Source organism: Sphaeramia orbicularis, chromosome 13 (assembly GCF_902148855.1).
Source record: "Sphaeramia orbicularis chromosome 13, fSphaOr1.1, whole genome shotgun sequence".
Classification (NCBI taxonomy): Eukaryota; Metazoa; Chordata; class Actinopteri; order Kurtiformes; family Apogonidae; genus Sphaeramia; species Sphaeramia orbicularis.
In genome coordinates, this window is record NC_043969.1 from 47122813 (window position 1) to 47142560 (window position 19748).

The 19748-nt window shown below is 38.1% G+C and overlaps 1 protein-coding gene across 3 annotated transcripts in view; it reads right to left on the reverse strand.

Annotated features, from left to right (window-relative positions):
- pak4 (p21 protein (Cdc42/Rac)-activated kinase 4) overlaps positions 1–19748 on the reverse strand; it is a 60471-nt gene that overhangs the window by 21249 nt on the left and 19474 nt on the right. For 2 of the 3 annotated variants that reach the window (XM_030152976.1, XM_030152977.1), the window contains exons 2-3: positions 2595–2831; positions 242–453 (exon numbers count right to left, since the gene is read on the reverse strand). In XM_030152976.1, coding sequence (XP_030008836.1) covers positions 242–453; positions 2595–2795 — 413 coding nt within the window. In that variant the 5' untranslated portion in view covers positions 2796–2831. The remainder of the gene's footprint in view (positions 1–241; positions 454–2594; positions 2832–19748) is intronic. The other variant, XM_030152978.1, reaches the window with a different exon arrangement.

The following is a 19748-nucleotide window of genomic DNA, read 5'->3' on the forward strand; positions in this document are numbered from 1 at the left end:
CCAGGGGTGTCACACACATTTTAGTTCCGGAGTCACATACAGACCAAAGTGATTGCAAGAGGGCCGGACCAGTAAAACATCTAGTAACAGGCAGAATATTGGTAAAATTGCAGGTTATTCGCTTTGGGTGCCTTGAAAAGCACTACAGAAATCTAATCCATTATTATTACGATTATTATCATTATTAAAATAATAACCGATCCGTGGTTCAGTCCTATAGTTTTAGTGTCTGTGATCGTACCTGTCAGGTCTGTCGGGGTGTGAGTAGTGTCTGTGGTGATGGTCTCCGTTCTCCTGGCCCCCCCCTCCTGAAGAAGCCGAGTCCCTGCGAGGCTGTATGGGGGGGCTGCCTCGTCTCAGGGAGTTGGACCGAGTCACGGACATGGTGTCGAACTCGTCCAGCAGCCATGTCAGAGATCCGTCCACGCCCAGTTTACTGCCACGCACGATGGTCTGCAGAGGTTACAACAAATGGAGAAAACACAAGGATGAGGAGCTTTTACTACAACAGGATGTATGACATAAAGGCTCAGTGGGTGATATTTACAGATATGTAGTGGTGAAGCTGAGGACTGAAGATACATAAATAACCCAACCTAATTTAACTTTATTTTTAGTGAAGAGGGTTTTAGCTCTGGTCCACACTCAGACATCATAGGTGACAGTGAATCTGATTATGTGACCATAAAAACCCAATAACTGGGAGTAATCAGATAATTGTAACAATCAGATCTGAGGCATTTACACGCACTTAAGAAATGCAATAATCAAAAAAACAACTCTTATTGGAATTAACCCTGAAAGACCTAAAAACCTGCTGGTGACCAAAAGTATCTACTAATGTAAAATGTTTAATACCTGTTGATCCACTAATTCTATCAATACATGTAAATAACTGATGAAAAGGCAGTTTATCATCTTTTCATGGTCATCAGATATGACGCATTTGGATGTTCAGAGGCTCTGTAGTTACCATGGAAACACAGTCATCTTCTACAACTTTGAGTTTGTTTACATGACCATAAAAGTGAGATAACTGGGAGTAATCAGATAATTCTAATCAGATATGACTAGTTTACATGCACTTAAGAAATGTGATAATCAAAAAACCTTGGTTTAGACTAGGGGTGTCAAACTCATTTTAGTTCATGGGCCACATTAAGCCAAATTTCATCTGAAGTGGTCCAGACCAACATAATAATATATAAATAATGTCAACTCCAAACTTTCCTCCATGTTTTAGAGTGAAAAAAGTAAAATTATGCAATGAAAATGTTTACATCTACCAACTATCCTTTAAAATAATGTGAATAACATGAACAAACTGACATTTCTTATGAAAACTAAGTGCAATATTAAACAATATGTCTCAGTTTATCATTTATACATGTAAATTACAACTTACAGATAACAATGGCACTACAAATACACAAAACGTTTAATAACAGGCAGAACATTGGTAAACTTGCACTTCAGACATTTCAAAATGTTTATATTTGTTCAGGTTATTCACGTTTTTGTGAAATGATAGTTTGTTTTAGTGTAACTACAGTAAAATGACATGAAAATGTTTACATTTACAAAGAGAAAAAGTTGGAGTTGTGAGTATTTATAGGTTATCATCATAGTATTTTACTGATCCAACCCACTTGAGATTAAATTGGTCTGTATGTGGAACCTGATCTAAAATGATTAATATCTTCAGTGTAATTTTTGCATTTCACAAATTCATCCCACGGGCCAGACTAGACCTTTTGGGGAGCCGGATTTGGTCCCCGGGGCGTATGTTTGAGACCTCTGATTTAGACGTTTCAGTCCATTATCAGATTTCTTTCAGAGTTTGTACCTACATAGTGATGGTAGAATCAAACTTCCTGTTATTATCTTCCATTCGCATTTTATTACATTACTTCCGTTTTCTACGGTTTTAATTGTGTTTACACATGCAGATGTAAAAGAATGAAACAAATCAGATTAACCTGTACAGATGCAGGAAGACATTGGAGTATTGAGGAGAATCAACGTGTTAATTTGTTTTCTCATAATCAGATTACTGCTGTTATCTGATAAAACAGATCAGATTGTGCTGTTTATATGATCACTAATAATCTGATAACTAGTGTGAATGTAAACAGGCTCTGTAGTTCACCTTAACTCCGGATGTCACATGATATAAAACAGAAAAACAGAAGCTAAAGTAGAACCATGGCAGCCCAACATGGCCTCTACACATATAAAAGACATATTCGAAGGAAATGAAAACATACCGAGCCTCATTTTTATGTGATTAAACACCAATTAAAACATAATTATGAATATTATAATCCTTTTCTGCAGTTGTATCCTCTTAAATCCACCTCAATCTCACAAACATAAGTCTGGTTCTACTTGGCCTTTCAACACAATTAACTTCACAGTTTTACTTTGACATCTGCACTTTCCACTCAAGTTGAAATGAAGACTGAGTTTGTTTGTTGGTTTGTGATTTGGATGCGTTCAGGAACTCCGAAGGGTTAAAGTCAGAATATATACAGTGAAAAATGTTATAAGGTCAGTCATCAGGTTGTGTTTCTGTAGCTGGCTGCTTCTCTGACCTTTCGTGGTTCTACAGTAGTGATAACGGTGGCGTCGATGAAGGGCTTGGGCCTCTTCGCCGTGTCTTCGATCAGCGACTGCCATTGCCGCGGCAACCCCACAAACTTCTGCTCCTGCTCGTCGAAGTCCGTGTGAACGCGATGCTCAAAGTTAGATGGAGCCGATATCTGGATGCGAGACTTTTTCTTCTTGGTGAACATGATGGCAGCTGAGGAGGTCGCAGCCGAGCATCAGACCTGGAGGAGGAAGAGGAGGAAGAGGAGGAGGAGGATTAGCATGAAAGACTGGAGAGAACATGCAAATCTGGACATGTATGGAAAACAACACGCATGAAAAGACGCGAAAAGACCTAGAAGAAACTACGACTACACAATATTAGGAAAACATATGATATGGAACAATATTACTGAATACTGCAATAACAATATGACTTGCAATATTTAAATATTTAATGTTTTTCTTCACTCTCCTTGCTGTCAATATAAACTGATGCAGACAATTAACACTTTCAGTGCCATGGGCCGATTAAATCGGCTCTACGAAAACAACCTGTAAAGTGCCTCGGGCCGATCAGATCGGCTTTGGAGAACACGCCACATTTGTGTACAAACAAACCATCCACCCCCATTTCTTTCTCACATTTCGATGACGTTCTTTCCGTGTCCCCCTTTTGAGACCAAGCAGACGGGAATTTGAGGTCACGCGACCGAATAATATTTTTATATCTTTTTAATGTTTCTTATTCTCCGGTGTTTCATCAGAGGGAGCCCTCCATGCCGGGGGGCGGCTGTGGACTCCGGGGGCTGTGGCGGCGCCTTCTCTCACTGGGGTCCGCTCCTTTCTGGTGGGTGGGGGTCCCAGTTGGCCCTCTCCCACTAGTTGGGATGCGGGGCTGTGTTGCTGGTGCCTGGTCGCCGGGGTCGGCGGCTGCCTCCTGGTGCGGATGGCTCCCTGAGACAGCGCCTCCTAAATTGATGTTTTACTTTTACTTGTACATTTTTGTTCTGGTCTACCCGTGCTCAGTCAGTCTTCTTAAGTATGTGTGAGCTTGTGGGTTTGCATGTATATGTGGGTTTGCATGTATATGTGTGTGTGTGCGGGTGAGTGGGTGGGTGTGGGTGGGGGGCAGTACTGATTTTTAAACTGATATGTAAAGCACTTTGTGCTACAGTTTTTAATGTATGAAAAGTGCTATATAAATAAAGATTATTATTATTATTATTATTATTATTATAAATTATGCAAATTACGATCAATAATGAATCGGCTGCGTCCGGTGCGTTTTGGATCTAATCAGCAATCGGTCGGATGTTACCGAGCGGTTTCCTGCAGGATTCTTCAAATATTATAAAAACGACGCAAAATACTGAAAAACGGCCAAATTCTGTGGCACTTTTAAGGCTTATTATCCCCTTAACTGTCTGGCACTTAAAGAGTTAAAAAAAGAAATGCATCATCTCCATTCAAACATAATTTTTATTGGGAAAACTGCAGCTGCACGTGAGAAGCTGCCCATAACTTACCTTGTCCCCTTAAAACATTTTCTCCTACTGTTAACATAATTAAATTAAAACTAGTGGTGCCAGGCACAACAAACCCCGCCCCTCACATCTACTGTAGTTTATTTTGGCATCGATCCAACTGACGTCATCATGTCTATGCATATATACTGTAGACATAGACAGCTTAGATAAATTTCTGCCATTACAAATAAATGGGGAGAAAAAGATTTTAAAAATTCATAAAAACATTTTAACTTTGACCTACTTTTCCCCAAACGTAATCACATCTATTCTGGGTCACTGGCGATCTATAAACCCAATTTGGTATGAATTCAACCAATAGTTTTGCTGCTAGAGTGTTAACAAACAAACAAACTGAACCAAAAACAATACCCCCTGCCTCCCCTTTCGTGGGCGGGGTAATAAATAAAAACCTGAAAACCCCTTTTCAGGTAGTAGCTTCTCGGGGAGCATGACAGCATCTGATTGGCCAAATATGTTGACATTCAGAGTGTGAATACACGGCACATAAAATGTAGGCTATATTTTATAGAATTTAAATAATCTTTGCGGTACGTCTGTCGCAAGTGTTGACATTGTGATAACGATAAATGTTAGATATATCGTGCAGCCAACATGGACGTGACTGCTGTCCTTACAAACACACCCATTAATATTAAAAATATACACATACTATTTGCAGCCAGAGTGGAAACTGGGTGTATAATGACAGGTATCATCTGTACATGTTTGTCTAGGTGTTGTATTGTGGAATACCTACAATAAGGCCTTTTAGTACATGTTCATGATGTGAAAATCTCTATTTTTATCCAAACCATGATCTGTTCCAGTTTAAATCTAATGCAACTGGAGCTGAAAACTAAAAAAAAATACTGTTTCGAAATTGAAGATGGTGATGAAGTTTTACATGGGAATTGAGCCGGGGCATCTTGGGTAAAAGTGTTAAACCTGTCCATCATCCATCAGCACATCCGCACTGTGGAGATTTATGTTACATATATTAGATATTTTGTGTGAGAACACTTGAGGGTGTTGATACATGAATAGCTGTCAAGTGGATGTTCTCACCAGGTGCAAACACATACTCTTAAAAATATCAGTAGCATCTATAAATAGATGTAAAGGAAGATAAGGTGTTGGTTCTTCACCACGACTTCATCAGAATGTACATCTAGAGAAACGACTGAAAATACACTGACAATAATAATAACTTGAAAGATGGTTATTTGTAGATTTAAAATATTCTTTGTTCTTTATAAAATGACAAAAGAGGATAAAAATTAAGTGCAAGACATAAGACAAAAACACCTGTAGCATCTGAAAGCCAGTGAATATTCAACACATAAAAAATCCGAATAAACTAAATGACTGTGATTATTATTAGCATCACAAGGGAATCGAACCCCAGCGTGAAACCTGTTCATCATCTATGTTGGATGTAAAAACCAAAACATCTTGCAGAGCTGCAATTCACACCCAATAAAAACACATACAGAAGTGAACAATAACCTCTAACTTCTGCTGTCTCTGATTCTTTGTTTCCATTTATCTAAGGATGAGTCATGCATTATATAAGTTGTACTGGTGCTGGAAAAAAGGGCTGCAATGACTAGTCAACTAATATCCAACGGTAAAACTAGTCAGCGACTAATTTAGTAGTCGACAGGTCGTTAGTGATGTCATCGTGTGGATCCCACAGCATGTAATCCCATGATCAACATTTCTCCGTAGTCAATTGAAGTAGCTCAGAGTGAAACATTCCTTTTTATCAAATCTTTGATGCATTGGCAGCACATGTACGTTAATGCTTGGGAACAGAAGGGGCAGCAGGAGAAGTCACTGAAATGAGGCTACCAGAAATCAACGGACCAAAGTACAGCTGCACAATACATCGTTCGTGCATTGTCATCGCGATGTACAAGTGCGCAATAGTCACATCGCAGGTCCTGCAATGTAGGAGGCAAATGAACTCAACATGTTCTAATGTAATTTCAAGGGTACCTGACACACGCTGCACACAGCGATCCACCAATCGCAATCGTTCTTAATCAGTTTGCTGAAGCAGACCACGCCCCTGTACATGGAGTAAGTCGCTGGTAATAACATTGAAAAATGAGCAAAAAACAAAAGAAAATCACCAAGAATGAAGACTTGGTGCCAAAAGGAAAAGCAACATCATTTATCTGGAATTGTTTCAGCTACAAGAAGGATGAAACTGAAACATGTGTTCTGTGTCGACAGTGTCTTGCACCTGTTGCCACAATGAGAGGAAACACAACTAATTTGTTTGACCATTTACGTCGGCATCACACAGCTATTATATCCTCCTGAGTATTTTTTCATATCACAATACGTAATCGCAGTGCTGAAAAAAATCGCAATGTCAGTTTTTTCCAGTATTGTGCAGCCCTAGTCCAAAATTTGGGAACATTTTATATGCGACACAACCAAGAAAACTGTCACATGTCAGATCTGTGAGCTGAGCCTAGTGCACCCTTGGACGATTTCAGATACAGATGAATATTTACAGAAGAAATGCATTTTGGAAGATTTAAATGTACTTTGTAACATAATTAGCTCCCACACTAGTATTGAGTCTATTACTGTGTGTGTGTGTGTGTGTGTGTGTGTGTGTGTCTGTGTGTGTGTGTGTGTGTGTGTGTGTGTGTGTGTGTAGGATCATGACAGTTCAAAGGGTAATGTTGTCATTTTGTCTGACAATTTCATGTTAACATCTACGTAGCATTAAGAAGAATACAGGAGCCATAGAAGGTTTTTACAGAAAAAGCAGATGTGTACTCCACAACATGAGTCAATTCTAAACATGAAACATGAAATGTACTGTAGCGACCCTGCAGTAATTGTTAATGTTACTGTTTGAAAGTTCGGCAGTTACTGACTGTGTGAGTATGGAGCTATGATGGACAGGTGAATGGAGGAGAAAGGGATGGGGGCGGAGCCAGTGAGGAATGTGTGTGAGCCGGAAAAGGGAGAGTGGATGAGTGAGACAGAGCCACCAGTTAAGTTTCCCATTCATTTTTTTTCTTTTTGTTATTGTGGTGTGGTTACGGCCGACAGTAACCAATGCTGTTCTAACAATAAAGTGACCAGTGTGGAAAAAACATAAGTCTATATTTCTGATGAACAACTGAACGCCAGTGTTTTATTGCTGCAGTGAATGTAAATGAAATGGATGTAAAAATGAAATGTAAAAACAGCCATTGTGTTTTGTTTGGATTTTTTTTTTGCAGTTCGTATAGTCGACTAATATGACTAGTCGTTACAGTAGTCAATTACTTGTCAACTATTGAAACATTAATTGGAGCCCTGCTGTTAAAGACTACTGACAAATGACATGAAGTCCATCATCTGAGACACACCCAGCTCAGTGAAATCACAGACTGAGGATAAAAAGCAGCTGACGGTGTCATTTAACAGCCTCCTTCTAATCTTACAGCTCTGTCAGTCAGATCACACAGAGGTTCACAGTTTGCCTTTTTTCTTCACACACAAAAATCTGCAGAAACATGAGGAGCAGGACGACCGGACGGTGGGCGGTGAGCTCTGCAGAGGTCAGTGTGGGCGGGTCACGGCTTTGGAGGCCATGAGTCACAGTCTGCGGCGTTAATAAAGCCTTTCACAGCAGGAGTTTATTGAAGTGGAGCCGGACCCGCCCAGGAACACATTGAAGAAAAACCCACATTCACAGCCAGCGCCCACAAACAACAGCACACTCTAAACAACACAGTCAGATTCACCTACAGGCACCGTCCTACGAGTCGGGTATCACACGGTGAAAACACGGACTGAAGGTGAATGTGTTTTACATCCACATGGATCTCAGAGGGTTGTTCTATGAGAGCAGCTGCACAGAGGAAACACCGAGTACGCAAACACAAAGCAACAGCACAGCTCAGATTCTCTTCTACCACAAAGCTTAATTACAAGCTCAGCGGAGAAATGACTGTGAAAGTCATGGAGGTTTAATGAGAATATAAATCACCACATGTGCTTTAGCAGAAGCCCTGTTCATTTAACAAAGCTAAATGTCAACCAACCCTTTTAACAGCCAAATACATAAATATTCTATGAAAACATGTTACAGTACAAACCTGGAGTTGAGTTTCAAGGTATCCACAGTGCATGTAAGTAACTCTTTTTATCTACATTTTACACAATGATCTGTACTTTCAACTCCTTCAAAACAGGATCATTAAGTTTTAATGCATTTGAGCAGAATTATCAGGTATATTTATACTGTATTGTTGCATGACTTCACATAAATACAGATTTCAACCTAAATTCATGAAATTAAAAAAGCACAGAAAAGACCCTAACAATGGTGAACCTCACACAAAAACACAACACAAAACCAATGTTAAACAGTGAGACAAAAACGATGTAAAAGAACAATAAAAACAACATAAGACAACAAAACTTTAAAAAAAAGTACTGTCTAATTTCACTATTTAAGGCTCATTTTGTTAATTTTGTTTTAATGTTGCAAAAACCAGCATACATTATACACATTAAAACAAAATACATAAAATGAGTGAAATGAACAGGACAAAGATGATGTTAAAAAAAAAAAAAAAATGATGCAAGAAGATGAAACCAAAGTAACAGATTCAACAAGATGAAACTGAAATAAACAACACAAGATAAAACTGCAAAAGACAGAATGAAATGGCTAAAAAAGATTAAACAAAACTAAACTAAAAACAAAACACAGATAAAGACAAAACCACAGAAACAGACACAATAAGACAAAAGTAAAAGGTGAAGATGAAACCTTGTATCTCAACTTTATAATTACATATATGATAGTATTCTATCAGTATTAAAGTCAATATGATAGTATTATAACAGCACAAGAGTCAAATATAAGCCTTTGAAGGACATTTCAGAGCATGAACTTCCTCATTTTTACTGCAGTAAACCGGTTGAATCTGTACTTGTACTGTTATGCAGGTATTTGTACTTCTACTGGAGTAAACAATATTTGCATCCTCTGTTTTCAACACACAAACAGGAACTGCCTCGACCCAAATCTGGATTTTAGAGCCATTAACACAACTGTCTCATAACAGCGAACTTACAACAGCGGTGATAAATGCCTCTTACCAGTTGTAATGTGTCTGGTGACAGCAGAGGGGAGGGTTATAAATCACATCATTAGCGTTTGGCACAAACAGCGATACAGTCGATCGATGCATCTGAACTCCAAGACACAAACTACTGTCTTAAGGAGGGATGGAATTCATTAGGGCTGTTCCAGAAAGCCACATAGAACCTATGAAGTAAAACAGCACTGATCAATGCACCTTCTGATGTATTAACAGCAGGATGGGAACAGTCGTCGTTCTAGTTTGAGCCATAATGTTGTAATGAGAGCAAAAGAAGAAGCTGCAAAAGGTTATAAATCAGGTGGAAAACCGTCATGTTGGGACGCTCAGTGTCTCACAGACGTAGACAGCGGTTTGGCCTGAAACAGACTGTGGTTCTCAAAGTACTCAGAGTCTTTTTTCACTGCATCTGGAGTTATCTGGAGCCGAGAGTGAAAAACAATATTTACAGCTGCCTCATGGAGCCAAGAAATGCTAAGGTCAGAGGGTAACTGAGGCTGAGGAGGACGAAGATCACAGAGGTCTGGACTCAAACATGACATCGGATTCATGACTTTTTCTCCAGTATGAACATATGGAGGAAAAAGATACTGAATTATATGGATGTTATGTTACGATACACTATATGGACAAAAGTATGTGGACATTCAGGTGTTTCTTTTCAAACAGGGGTCTCAGATACAAAACAATAATGACTAATATCATAATATAGTTTTATATTGGGATAAACACCATTGCATTGGTTAGTTTGGTTTAAATTCTTATCTTTGTTTCCAAAAATGTAAATATAAATGTTCTACCTCTAACTTAATAAAGCATGAAAATATTTTCATGCTCTGACTGTAAGTAATAATTTTCTACCATAACAAACTAGGTTTTCACAGCAATAAATAAATAAATATAATTTAAACTGTTACTCAGTAAGATGTAATCACCGTAATGAGATAAGCAATGTAGAAGCTGGTCATGTGTAGGAAGAGAAAGAGAGAGAGAGAGAGAGAAGGAAAGAGAGAGAGAAAGAAAGAAAAAGAAAGAAAGAAAGAGGCAAAGACAGAAAAAAGAAAGAAAGAAAGAAAAAGAAAGAAAGAAAGAAAGAAAGAAAGAAAGAAAGAAAGAAAGAAAGAAAGAAAGAAAGAAAGAAAGAAAGAAAGAAAGAAAGAAAAACCATCTATATATGAAGTGAAGTCCAGGTAAAACCTTGAACATGATTAATATTTAGGTATGAAAGTCATATCCACAATCTAAACTATAGAACAGATAAAAAACACATAAAACCAGTTGTTCCCTATTGTTGGTCTGTTTCACATGAGTGTCATCCAGACACATGTTAGAACAGGTGTTAGAAGAACAGGTGAAGGTCAGAGGAAACAACAGGACTGTGATGAACAGCTGCAGCAGGTGGACAGTCACTTAAACCCAGAAAACACCCAAACCTGTGACAGAAACCCCAGGAGGTGACCAGTGACAGGTGTCTGCTCCTCTAAACACTGGGACTTCTGTCCACTTATGGACGGATACAGATCCACAGACCACGTTCACATTCATCAGTACTGGACCAGATGACTTCTACAGGCCTTAACGCCTTTTAGTTCAGGTTCCACGTTCAGCTCAATATGATCTCCAGTGGGTCGGACCAGTAAAATAATAACATAATAGCCTATAAATAATGACGAGGGCAAACTCTGTCTTTGTTTTAGTGCATAAAAGTACAATTAAATTATAAAATGTTTAAATATACTAAACTGCTAACTATTAACCTGAAAAACCGAAGGGGAAAAAAAAAAAAAAAACATTAACAAAACACTACGAGATAAACATCAACACTGTCATCAGTGAAATGATGCCCGATGTGACAATACGATAGTGGCCAATATGAGCAAATATATTGTTACAATATATTGTTACATTCCCAGGGTGTGATAGTTTTTAATTTTTCTTAAATTTAAACTTTAAAATGACTAACACGAAATTCGATAATTCATACTTTAGTTCAAATAAACTTGCACCAAGATGATGCTTAGCTTTTCGAAGTTTTTTTTTTTCCACAGATGTGGTGATTATTATTCTTTAATTTAAAGATGTTAACCAGTTTTTGTAGGATAATAATTTATATAACGCACCTTTTCTGAACCACTGTTACAAAATACCTCACAGTTACAACAAAGAAAAAGAAATCAGGGGAAACAATTAAGAAAACAATCAGTATCCATGACATACAAGACAAAATAATACGTAAGATAAACAGATGAAAATAAGAAATACAACCAACCAACCTAACAACCGCAGACAAAATGGGAAAACTCTGAATGTGTAGCAGAAAAGACATGTAGTAAAAGGATAAAACTCTGCTGTGGAAACTACACTGTGCACTGTTCTCTGTACACCTTTCTCCTTTATTCTTTGTAACAATCACAATCAACACACAAACCACAGAGCTTTAAGTGCATCCACTCTTATAGGGTCAAAGTATATATTACGTTCGGCAAACGGAACGCAACATCAGAGGGAAAACCTGACAGTAGTAAAATAATGACGGCCCACGCAAACACTGTAAATGGTCTCTGAAAACAGAAACTGCAAAGAGCCCCCCCTCACACAAACAACAGCCAACTCCTCTTTGAACAACTATCAATGGTGTTTTCCCTGCTGTTCCAGTGCAGATCGGTCTGTCATCATCATCATCATCATTTTACTGGTCCGATCCACTTTACATCAAATTGGTCTGTATGTGGAACCTGAATTAAAATCATTTCGACACCCTGGATTGTTAATATGTTAAGTGTATTTTCTGCATTTCACAAACTCATCCAATGGGCCGGACTGGACCCTTTGGCGGTCTGGTTTTGACCCATGGGCCGCATGTTTGACACCCCTGCTTTAAAGTGTGTTCTCCTTAATCTGCCTCCCTGCCTTCCTGCCTCTCTGGCCTTGCTTTGCTCCACTGCTGCCCATGTATGCCTGGCTGAGCAGTGAGAAAGCCTGTCTGATGAGCTCCGGATGATGAGCTCCGTCCTCCAGCTCCATTCACTTACTGTGCATGGGTGGTCTGCGCTGGCAAACACAAACAATACTATTATTATTATGCTGCTGTTCGGAGGCAGTGACTGGGCAGGATGTGGTGAAATGATCCAGAAGGGGAACAGATCCAAACTGATAAAGACCAGTAGATCTGATAAGAAACACACCTTTAGACTCTGATAACTGACATAATGAAACCACTATTCACAGAACAGACTCATGGCTACAGCAACGACTGCACAAACATTACCTGGAATTAACCTGGACAGGAGCATCTTAGCCAAATAAGTGTAAAAACATCAGTAGTCTAGTTAACTATATCATTATATCCAAGATGAAAACATTTCTTTTTAGCGCTGCATATGACAACTGAAATAGTTTAACCTGCACTCTTCTCTTTTTATTTTAATCCTTTAGGAGTTGTTGGTTTTTGTTTTTGTTTTTTTAATATTCAGTTTTGATATCAAGGTTTCAAAAAGCTGTAGCTTGGAAGTCATTCTGTAAATGAAAAAACATCGGGCATGACCCCAAGTTTATGATGGGAGTAAATTTACTCATCTAATTTTCATACAATTGTATTGTCACAGGGTGGCGGCCATATTGGGTAACTTTTTGTAAAATTGAACTTTGAGCATACACTATTTACATGGAAATTTTCTTTGTATTTTTTTTTTTTCTTACCCTTAAAATAAATAAACTTAAACAGTAGAAAGTAAAATGCAGTACGTTTTAGTAGCAGCAGAGTAGACAAATCTGTCCTTATCCATCCAAACTAAAACTAAATAAACTTTACTTACTTACTAAACCAGCTCAGGACCACACTTTTGAACTGGATTTTCTTCTTCACTTTTAATAGAAACACGCCCTGAAATGGTAATAGAATTGAAGCGGCACATGTCTGACATCTATTGGAGGGAGGTGGTAACAAGATTTGGAACCTATCAGGAGCTTATCGCAATATTGTGACTTTAGTATTTAAAGGGTTCATATTCTATTTCAAATTCTATATTTCACTGTGTTTAATCTTTATTCTCATCTATGTGTTTACAACTTATCTTATTTTAAATACCCACAACTTAAGAAACTGATAAGAGCGATAAATGCCAAAGATATTGAAGCGTGGAATACATTACAGTAACCAGCAAAGATAGTTAAGATGACTGATTAATCTGCATTATTTTTACATAAACTAAGTTATTAATAATGAACTCAAAAGCACCTAAGAATAGATTTCACACAGGGAAAAAGAAGGATATTTGGCTAAATAAATGTTAACTTCACATCAGATGATGATACCAATACTCAACAATCCATCTGTGCATTCAATAAATGTCATCAAATTTATAATTATTTACAATTATAATAAGGATAATGGTCCAAAATAACACACATATCTCTATATTATTTCCAAATGTCCTCCAGAACCCAAGCCGTCTGAAACCCAGGAGGAAAAAGTACTGAACTTGTGATTAAACTGTGTTTTTATTGCAGCGTTGGACATATCGGTCTAATGTTGAAAATGTTGTAACACTGTGATGATCTCCGATATCTGGACATCCTCCATCTGGTTTAAGTCACTGTAGTGATTCACAGCCTTCAATAAAAGACAAAGCAAAGGCCAGACATTTCCTGGTTCAGCGCTAATGACTTCTGTCGCTCCAGTGACACATACCTTTCATAACTAGCGACCTGAGAAGACTCTTCGAACACTGAGGTGTTGAGAGAGCCAACAAAAACACACTTCAGAGCATCTCCAAAGAATAAATCATTATGTCACTACAACTGGATTCTTAGTCGGATGTTTACAAGACTCATCTTTATTTAGTCTCATGTAGTGTTCAGATCCATCTCCACTCTGTTGGACAAAGGTGTGGCTCACACTACGGTCTGTCTGAAAGAAGGAGAAACACTGTCTGGGCTCTTTAAGGAGTCTGTGTTCCTATAAATCAATTAGAAAACAATTAGAAAGTTGTTTCGGTCTGAACCTATCCTTCACTAAGAATGTTATCCAAGGATATTCCCAGTGAAAAACAGGTAGATCCATTTCTATTTCATTTTCTGACCACGTAGATGAGCTCAAAGACATGTTTTTGATAAATTATGGATTGAACATGTGGATTCATACATTATACATAGTCACTACTTAACCTCCGAATGTCCTGACAAGCCAAAACAGACACTTTATCTGATTGAATGGATAGGGTTCGAACTTAAACCCACAAGTTATTAAACATTAACAACAAGCCTAGTATTCTTAGCCCAGACTCCCATCTAGATCTTCAAGGGTAAAATTAGACATTGAAAAAATAAAGGAAGGTCCGTACAACCTGTGAGCTTACAGGTTGTGCGGACCTCCCTTTATTTTTTTCATCTTTTTTTTTGGGGGGGGGGGGGGGGGTCCTGCACACCTCTTATTTTTTGGATGTGCATGTCGTTCACCTCTTTTAAAATTAGGCATTGACAGATAGTGTTTTTTTAAAGGCCAATATAATAATGAAAGTTTGGAGCAAGAAAAGGCCAAATAACCAGCCAGTATTGAAAATGTGCTTTGACAAGAAACTGAGCAGTCAAAGTAATAATAAATCTACTACTACTACTACTACTACTATGGGTACTGCTACTGCTACTACTACTACAACAACAACAACAACAACAACTAAAACATAAAACAGAAGACAAATAAATAAAAATACAAAAAATATTCTTTTTTAAATTAAGATTAGGCCATACTGTACAATTAAAGTGAGTTTTTAGAAGAGGTTTAAACATAGATACTGACGTCCTGTCCACGCTATTGCATATATTTTACAAAACAGATATTTTTCTGTTCTTTTGTTTTTCACATCTGCACAAAAATAGTGTTTTAGGTTGCAAAACACTTTTCAAAGTGTATATTTTCTTAACTGTTTGTGTGTATCCGTGTGTTCATGGGAAATGTACAGACCATAAATGATGGCGTCTCATCCCATTCTGCTCATGTTTATTATGTGTTTGTGTAATGAAGATGCACCTGAAACATCAAATCCAGGTGTATAAATCTGACCTGCAGTAGATGGAGGTCAGCACCGATACCTTTGAGAGACGGACCAGAACAGACCAGACCGGCATTATGGACAAATCCACATCATGTAAAGAATACACTTCCACAACCACAACCAACACTTAAGGTAACAAGAGTTTACAACTGAACCAGACCTTCATGACAGACTAAAGCCTCTAAATGTGATACGTCCACCATTATACACGGTGTCCACAGGTTGGACAACAACCTCTATGGTTTGTCAGATTTTGGACATGTTTGAAGTTGGTTTTACCTTGCCATGTGGACAGAAGTTTAGAAAAACATCAACATTACTGTGGACAAAATAGGAGTTTAGGATCCTGAGATCTTTCAGCAGGAGGAGGAGAAACAAAGCCTGAACTAGGAACCACTGAGGCTCATTTATGCATAAATAGGTTTGTCCGTTTCTAATGTTGTCATGCGTCACTGCCTTCATACTTCCATGCATCCAATGTGTTGGAATGAGCATTTCTCAATCAACCCACCAGAGGGTGCCGGTTGTAATTACCATACTGTCCAAATACCACGAAGAAGAGTAACATTTTTTGGGAAGAAGAAAGTCAGTAATAACAAACATGGCAACGACAGAGGAGGTTTTACTAATGTGGACACTAATGTTGATATTGAGAAGGGTAGTTGCCATAAATATGTTGGAGTTTCTCACTAATTCACACAGTCGCTCTTTGAAAAGTTCAGCTATTTCTGGAAATTATTCTCAACATTGCCTCCACAATTCCCAGTGGTACTGCTCTGTATTTTCCATCTGGATTCGCGTCCACAAGCTCCCAGAAAACTGACAGAATTACACACGGAATGTACACAGAGGACAGACAGAACGCTCCATCTGTATCCGTCTGCGTCTTTAACGTAGAGCATAAAGGAGCCCTTAGAAGGACCAGACTAGAAGATCTGAGGAAATGAGCAAGAAAGTCGCATATAAAAGCTGGACTCAGATCCTTACATGCTTCAAAAACAGGCCATAAAATCTTAAAATCAAGAACCAGATTTACCTGTGGTTTGTTTGTAGGTAAAATTCTGCTTGATGACAAACACAACAAGATGACAGGTGACTCCAAACATGTCCATCAGCTTGTAAAGAGCAGATGGTAACCTGCCAGAAGGACCGGTGTTGTACAAAGACCTACCAGCTCAGGCCGTGATCCAGACGCTCACTTCAGCGGTGTTTACTAAAGCCGACACATGAATACACAGGTACGAGTCCGAATAGGGACAGTGTTTGACAAAGTGAGTCGGCTAAAGGCAGATAGCGGTGCTCAGGTTTCCATCATTGTAATGGTGCTCGTACGTCGCTGCTGAATCAGGCCTGATAATTAATAGGCTTTTGTCTCACTCACACTCACACACACACACACACACACACACACACACACACACACACACACACACAGCGCTTCTGTCCAAGCATTTCCCAGATTTATAAAGTGCTGTGCAAACATACCGTACAGCGAGTGACCTTGAGGCTACCGACTGGTTTAATGCCCGTCAGAGTGTGTCGGTCTGAGCCTCGACATTACACCAACGGGCCTGGTAACATCTGTCTACGATTACAGCAAATACACAGGCTGTTACAACACTGCACTGGCAGCTACACTGACGAGAAACAGTATGAACACAATGGCTCATGAATGAATGACTGAACATTAGGGAGAGATACAAGAGTAAGTGCAGGCAGTGATGGAGAAAAGAATGTGTTGTGTATTACATTGGTGCTTTTCTTGAAGGGAAATTGGATTAATTTCCTGCTTAGTCACCATATGACAGAGGTTATATGTGTGTGTGTGTGTGTGTGTGTGGGGGGGGGGGGGGGGGGGGGGTTGTTCATTGGCATCTTTTTCACCTGGTTTACACACCTGTTTCTGATGAGACTGTACTACTACTAAAGGGATGTTGCGTTTCCATGGCAGACAGGCTCACTATTCTATAAATAACTCACTGATTACCTGTTTTAATTTAATTTCTACTTGATTTTCTTGAGCTGAAGGACAAATTATGGATCAACAAAACTGATCTGAAGGTTTTTGTAGCAGAGAGAAGATGTAAGTTGCTGTACTGATAAAGAATAATAAAAGATTTTCAATGAGGAGACTGAATTAATACAACAAACAAGAAACAAGAGTGAAATGACATCATGTATGAAGACGTGTAGAAACTCGCGGCTTTGACATGTGGAAAAGTCTGAAACAACATCAAAAATCCCTCTTCTGACCAGAACAGGTCTTATGGTATTGTATGAAACACTATGTCAAACTGGAACAGGTACAAACAACAAAGAAGACGTAGAACCAGGTCTCAATATTTGCATAGTAGAAGTAGATGAAACTTGCATTAATTCATATTGTTTTTGGGTTAATTCAGACATTTTGGTTAAAATTTGAGATATATTTGGTTGTAAACCCCCAGATTGACTGGTCATTTGACAAATAGACAAGATGTTGTCGTGGTTTTATTTAATTAACCTGCAGCCTGTGAGACAGTTAATTGTGCAGATGTGGATGAAAAATATAAAATTGTTAACCTTCAGTTTGATGAGGGTGATCAGTGTTCACTTCTGTGAACTGTGTTTACACTGCATGTCAGATACCCCGCTCCGGACCCAAAACATGTGAAAGTGACTGTGCAGAATCTTAGCTTAACCCATAAAGACCCAAACTTCAACTGTCAACCAAAACCATGTACTGATCTATAATGTTTAATCCCTGTTGGTCCACTAATCCTATCAATACATGTAAATAAATGGTGTAAATGCAGTTTGTCATCTTTTCATGGTCATCAGATATGACCCATTTGGACGTTCAGAGGCTCCGCAGTTACCATGGAAACACCGTCATCTTCTGCAACATTGATTCACCAGTAAAACACATAGGTTCTGATAAATGACAGTACATGGAGACACTTAGTTTTCCATGTCGAATTAATGATATATTTTACTGAAAAAGTACATTTTTCTTCATTTTCTGATATAATAACCCTCAACTTTCTGCATGATCAGTAAATTAAATATAGGAGAATATATGATTTACCAAAAAAAAGTAAAATACAGAGGATAATATTATAATAAATGATGATATATCATTTATAAAAGGTTAAATAGACAGAAAAATTCATTTGGGAATTGCCATAAAAGTAGCACTGGGTCTTTATGAGTTAAAACCATCACTAATAAGGAGGTTGAAATCAGGACACAATGAGCAAATGTTGCTCTAACAGTCTCCTAAACTGGACTGAGTATCTCTGCTGTGTGTGGTTGTTTCTCTTCTTATATTCTTCAATAGGAGGTCCTGCATTTCGCATCCCTTTCTAAAGAGACAAAATATTTTCTTTTTCCTCTACTACTTGAATTCATCTCAATATTTCTTGTTCAAACAAATCCAATATCAACGTTTTCAGAACCACACTTCTAACACATTACAGAGTTTCAAGGTGAAGTATTTAAAGTGTTTCCACTGCTTTGAGGTTCACTGTCAATGATAATAAGAATAGTTTAATATCATATAACCATCTCATAAGTTAAAAAGCTGTCATGTAATGAAGCATTGCCGGTCCGATGTGTATCTCAGACTAAGAACAACAAACAACTCCATTTTGTTAAAGAACAAAAAGATTCCTGGACAAACAGTAAGAGCACAAGAGCTGAACTTCCAACCGAGTTAAAGACCAAAACCCAGCATTCAGAGCAGCAGTGACTGAGTGAACAGATCTGCTATTCCCTCATCTCCATGTGTCACCAACACTTGTGCAAAGAAAGACACATGAGTGAGTCCAACAGCTGACCTGACAATCACACACAACTGTGCACAAGTCTGTTAAATCAGCTTAGAACCTTCACACACATGCATTGAAGAGTCTCTGTATCTAGATACGGCCAGAATATAAAAGAAATATGTAAACAGCAATAAAACAAACGGATCCAAATGTCTGGTATTCACTGTGACCTTGCTCTGAACTCTACTGTTCAGACAATATGAAATTTAATCTGTTACAGGTTTCATTCAAGATGTGTAGAACCCTGACAATTCATCAATCAGCAGTTGACTAGTTCATCTATCGCGGAGTATTCTGATAAATCAATAAGTTTGAGTGATTTTTGTCTGATTCCATTTTAAACTCTTAAGAACTGTATTTTTCTTTATTTATCAAATAATGAATTACTTAATCAAGAAAACAAGCAGATAAATCAATTAATTAGATCGAAGATAATCAACAATAAATAATAATGTCATGAAAGTAATGCTAAATAATGTTTCCCTGTAGGAGCTGTTTAGTTCTTATTGTGTTTGTTTAGTACAACATTCTACTATCAGCTAACATTGACACCTGTTATTACAAATGTCAAATCATTACTTCTTAATAAATTAAAGGTTCATTAAAGGTTTAAGATTATCTATTAAAGATGTGACAAGTTGA